The sequence below is a fragment of the Penaeus monodon genome, chromosome 9 (assembly GCF_015228065.2).
Source record: "Penaeus monodon isolate SGIC_2016 chromosome 9, NSTDA_Pmon_1, whole genome shotgun sequence".
NCBI classification, from domain to species: domain Eukaryota; kingdom Metazoa; phylum Arthropoda; class Malacostraca; order Decapoda; family Penaeidae; genus Penaeus; species Penaeus monodon.
The window spans coordinates 12105360-12110359 of record NC_051394.1 but is presented as its reverse complement, the minus strand read 5'-3'; the positions used below and the strand labels follow the sequence as shown (position 1 = coordinate 12110359).

The following is a 5000-nucleotide window of genomic DNA, read 5'->3' as shown; positions in this document are numbered from 1 at the left end:
TATTATATATATATATATATATATATATATATAAAAAAAATAGCGAGAGCGAGAGCGAGAGAGAGGAGAGAGAGAGAGAGAGAGAGAGAGAGAGAGAGAGAGAGAGAGAGAGAGAGAGAGAGAGAGAGTAACGAGAGAGAGGAGTAAGAGAGAGGAGAGAGAGAGTAGAGAGAGAGAGAAGAGAGAGAGAGAGAGAGAGGAGTAGAGTAGAGAGGAGAGAGAGAGAGAGAGAGAGAGATAAGAGAGAGAGAGAGAGAGAGAGAGAGGAGAGAGAAAGAGAAAGAGAAGAGAGAGAGAGAATGTAGATTGATTGATATATAAATTTACTTTACAGTACATGCAGAAACTTACACATACAGCTTATACATATATAACATATTTAACTTATACATGTTTAAACAATTACCGCGCATTTATATCAAATCAACACGCGAGATGGCCCAGAGTAAAGAGAAATTCACGCCTTTGCCACCAAGGCCTTCAGCTGTTCTCAAAATAAAAGAAAACCTGCTTCATCAGAACGTTTCGTATTTTCATTCATTAATTTTCAACGTCGTCCATTATTCATCCTCCTCAGAGTCGAGAGACGTTTTTGTCACTTGTGTGACTACTCAAGTGTGAGGATTTCTCAGAATTGTCTCGTCTTATTTTTCTTCTTTCTCTCTTCTACTCTCTTTCCTCTCTCTCTCTACTCTCAAAAAAAGGGAAAAAAAAGGGGGAAGGGGAGAGAGGAGAGGGGGGGGGGGGGGGAGGGGGTGCCCGGGGGGGAAAAATTGGAAAAATGGGGGGGAGAAAAAGGAGAAAAAAAAAGGGGGTTTGAAAAAAGGGAGAGAGAAAAAAAGGGAAGGGGAAGGGGGGGATTTTGGGGAGGGGGGGGGTGGAAAGGGGGGGGGAAAAGGGAGGGGGTTTGGGGGGGGGGAAAAAAAGGGAAGAAAAGGAGAAAAAAAAAGAGAAAAAAAAAAAAAAAAAAAAAGGGGGGAACAGGGGGGAAAAAAAAACCCGGGGAAAAGGCAGAGTAAAAGAGAAAAAGGAAAAGGGGGGGGGGGAAAAAAAAAAAAAAGGGGGTTAGATTTTATTTTTTTTATTTTTTTAAAGGGAAAATTACACTCCTTTAATTTAAAACTTTTTTTTTCATTTTAAAAATTACGGTTTTTAAATAAAGGAAAATGGCCCTGTGGGTTCCGTTTTTTCCCAAGGCCTTCCTTTCTTCTAAAAAAATTTTCCTCCCTTCTCCGTTTTTTTTCATTCAATTTTCAAATCGCCTTATTTCCCCTGGGTTTCGGGAATTTTTTTTTTTTTTCCCTCCGTTTTAAACCTCTCCTTAGTTTTTAAATCTTTAAAAAAAACATAGGTTTCTCCCCTTTTCTCCTTTTTTTTTCTTTTCCTCTCTCCCTCTCCTCCTCTCCCCCTCTCCCCCTTCTCTCTTCTCCTCCCTCTCCGTTTCCCCTTTTCCCTCTTCTCCCCCCCCGCCCTTCGCAACGGTTGGTGGGTATTAGTGTAATTAGTTATTTTTATCTAAAAATCGAATCTATCTTAATTTTTTTTATGATTACATAATAACCTACAAATTTTAAAAAAAAGGATAGCCAATCTTTTTTTAATTAAATAGATTAAGCTGATTATTTTTTTTATGAAGTATTATTATTTTGTTTTTGCGACCTTACTTTTCCTAAACTTTGTGTGGATCAAGAACTAATCCCGCCAAAGGAATTTATCCGCCTGGCATGGCTTCACTGCACAGCGCTTCCTCTTTCAAATCCTGAATGCTTCTCTTACGGGGAGAGATCTTCGACCTGCGACGTATCGGGGTGGCGGCCGATCCTCCCGAAACGAAACTGATGTCCGAGCCACCTTATCCTCACAAAAAAAAAAAAACAAACAAACAAAAAAAAAAAAAAAAAACCGACAAAAGAGAAAGAAAAAAAATCACCAACGAACAACTTCTTTTCCTTCAAGGGGTTATTTTAAGCTCGGTGGATTTGGTGCACCAGGTCGAAAATGTTTTCCTCCACTGCCGTCCGGTCCTTTCCCGCCCCTCTGTTCGGTGTTGTATACCAAATGTCCGATTCTGTGCCCTTACTCCACAGGTTAAGTCCCTATGAATGGATCACATCCTTTCCATGCAGAGAAGAGGAAGAAAAGTCAATGGAAAATCAGTTCAGTCTCAACAATTCGCTATGGTTTTACAATGGGCAGCCTACTACAGCAAGGCACTGACCAGCAGCCCAGGGAAAACCTTTCGAATCTTTGGAGCGGGGGTTTTTTTGGGTAGTCAAAAATAAGGAGGGGAAAACATTTTTTTTTTCTTTCCTTCTTTTCGAGCTGATTCATAAGAATGGACTGTAGTTGCCAGAGTAGCTGGCTGTCGTGACTCTTTTGCCAAATGTTCTCTTCTAAACCCACCAGATTAATATCTAAAGCTCTTCTGTGCTTGAAAAATGTATTGTTCAGGTCAGCCCCCCAGCTATGAGCCTAGATTTAGAAGTGGAATGGACATTGCTCGTTATATCTTCTCTTGTCAATGAAAATTAATCATAACACCGTCAAAATGACCCCATGATTCTCACCATAACCGATACAGATGAGCTGCAGTGAATTACCAGTATTTACTTTGAACAAAAAAGCAACAACAATATATATACATATATGTTACCATATCAGCTCTTCCTGTGGTTAACTACTTCAGCACAACTAAGCAGGAAAAAAATATAATAAACCATGTGAGGTATTATATTACAGTCCCTGCTACATCGTGTAACCCTAAGCCTAAATCATCCTGATAAAATAACTGTCTTGTTTACCGGCTTTCCCCTGGTATCTACCGGTCAGGAGATCGGCAAATCCCTTGCTTGTCTGCTCGTAGTTTGTGGACCCTGATTCGAAGTGACCTGCTGCTGACAAGTTCTCTAAACTAAAGAAATGTTGCTTGTCTTACAATGAACAAGAGAGAGAAAAAAATCAGATTAGAGATTGTTAGCTTCAGTGTTCTTGTCAGGCCTAGTGTACAACCGCTCAAACCACGCTTGTTTTTTTTTATCATGGATCAGTGATATCAGTGGAGATTCAGCCTCTCTCTATGTGTGTATATATATGATATATATGCAACTCTTCTAAATGTAAGCAATTGCCTGCTAATAGTTGCCGAGAGACCTCTGGTTGTTGCCTTCTGGTCGACTCTTATAACAAGCTAGCAATTGTCTGTCATACAGGATATAATTCTCAAAGTATGCCTTGAAATGGTTAATTTCGTAATGCGAGTATAACAGTTGTGTAGAATCTCGCGACCTCCATGTGCATTTTACTGGTACATTGTTCCATTTCTGGGCTTGTTGGTCTGAGCGAGTTGTACGTAGACTGTAGAAGTAGAGCATGGAATCCACACACTGTAGTTAACTGTATGTTGAAGTGTCATTTTTCTAGTGGATAACTTTTTTGCCATTTTTGCTGCTAATTAGAGATGAAAAGATTTTTGATTCATGCCTATATAAGCAGTTTTTTTTACTCTGATGATATCTCAGCAGAAAAAAACAGCAACATTTTACTAATCATATTATAATCTTCTCTCCTAAATCCTCCCTTATATTTTCGTTTCCCTTATTTCTCTACTTTCGTCTTTTTCCCATTCTCTCTTAATATCTATCGCTTCTTTCCTTTCTCCCCATTCACAAACCGCACACACCTCTTGCTCTCTTTCTTTTCTTTTTTCTCCACTTCTACTCTTAACATCGACTCCCCCTGTTCTTTCTACCCCTAAACCATACACACACTATAATTTTTTTTTTCCTCATATTTAACCCTTTTTTCTCTTACACCCTCCTTTCCTCTCTTCACGCTTCCCTCCCTTCTCACCATTTCTTTCTTTCTTTTTTTCTTTTATCTTTACATTTCCTCCCCCCCCTTTTCTCTTTTTCCGTCCCTTTCCCCCTCCTTTCTCCGAACCCAGAGCGGTGTCCACCCGCATCGTGGCCGGCATCTGGTGGTTCTTCACTCTCATCATGATCTCCTCGTACACCGCCAACCTCGCTGCCTTCCTGACGGTGGAGAGGATGGAGTCTCCGATCGAATCCGCGGAGGACCTCGCCAAGCAGACCAAGATCAAGTACGGTTCCATGTACGGCGGATCGACTTGGAACTTCTTCAGGTGGGTGTTGCATAGGAGAATTTGGCTTTCGTGCGTGCGTTGTAAGGAAAGGCGTGTTAAAGGGGTAGGTTTGTATGTGTGTATTTGTATGTGTGTGCTAAAAGGGTGGGTATTTGGATGTTTGTGTGTGTGTGTGTGTGTGTGTGTGTGTGTGTGTGTGTGTGTGTGTGTGTGTGTGTGTGTGCCTAAGAAAATAGTGTAAAGAGGTTGTTTTATGTGTCTTAACTTTGAACTCTGGGTGAGGAGGGGGGGATTGGCATATCGTGGAGACTTGAAAAGGGCACTTCATTGTTTCACCTTAAAAAAAGTTTTAGAGAAATGTGCGTGTGATGGAGGGGGAGGGGGGGGGGTCATGCTCTTGTACGTTCGTACTGAAAGAAACCACATTAAAAAGAGGAAGTACGTGTCTCAACTTTAAACTTTAATTTCAGACAGTGTGTAGACAACTTCCTTTTCGTATATGTGCAAGTATGTTTTTCTAGGGACTATATTGAATACAGATCTCTACGTCTCTACCCTTTACAAAGTACCTCCTACAAACAGACATATTCCACAATGAATTACCCAAGACTGTAGCACATTCACCCCAACATTTCTAAACCGCAAATCTCTCGCTCTCTCTCTCTCTAGTTCCTCCGAAGTACCGACGTACCAGCGGATGTTCAGCTTCATGGAATCCCAGAACCCGAGTGTGTACACGAAATCGAACGAGGAGGGGATGACGCGAGTACTGAAGGGCGACGGCCAGTACGCCTATATGATGGAATCGTCGAGTATTGAGTATATAACGGAAAGGTACTGCGATCTCACCCAAGTCGGCGGCCCTCTCGATTCAAAGAGCTATGGTATTGCTCTGCCG

General features: G+C 41.2%; 1 protein-coding gene across 1 annotated transcript in view; it reads left to right on the top strand.

The window, feature by feature from the left end:
- LOC119576965 (glutamate receptor ionotropic, kainate 2-like) overlaps positions 1-5000 on the top strand; it is a gene marked incomplete in the record, with an annotated part of 142410 nt that overhangs the window by 120322 nt on the left and 17088 nt on the right. The window contains 2 exon segments of the mRNA XM_037924622.1: positions 3944-4141; positions 4772-5000. The exon segment at positions 4772-5000 is cut by the window's right edge and continues 4 nt beyond it. Coding sequence (XP_037780550.1) covers positions 3944-4141; positions 4772-5000 — 427 coding nt within the window.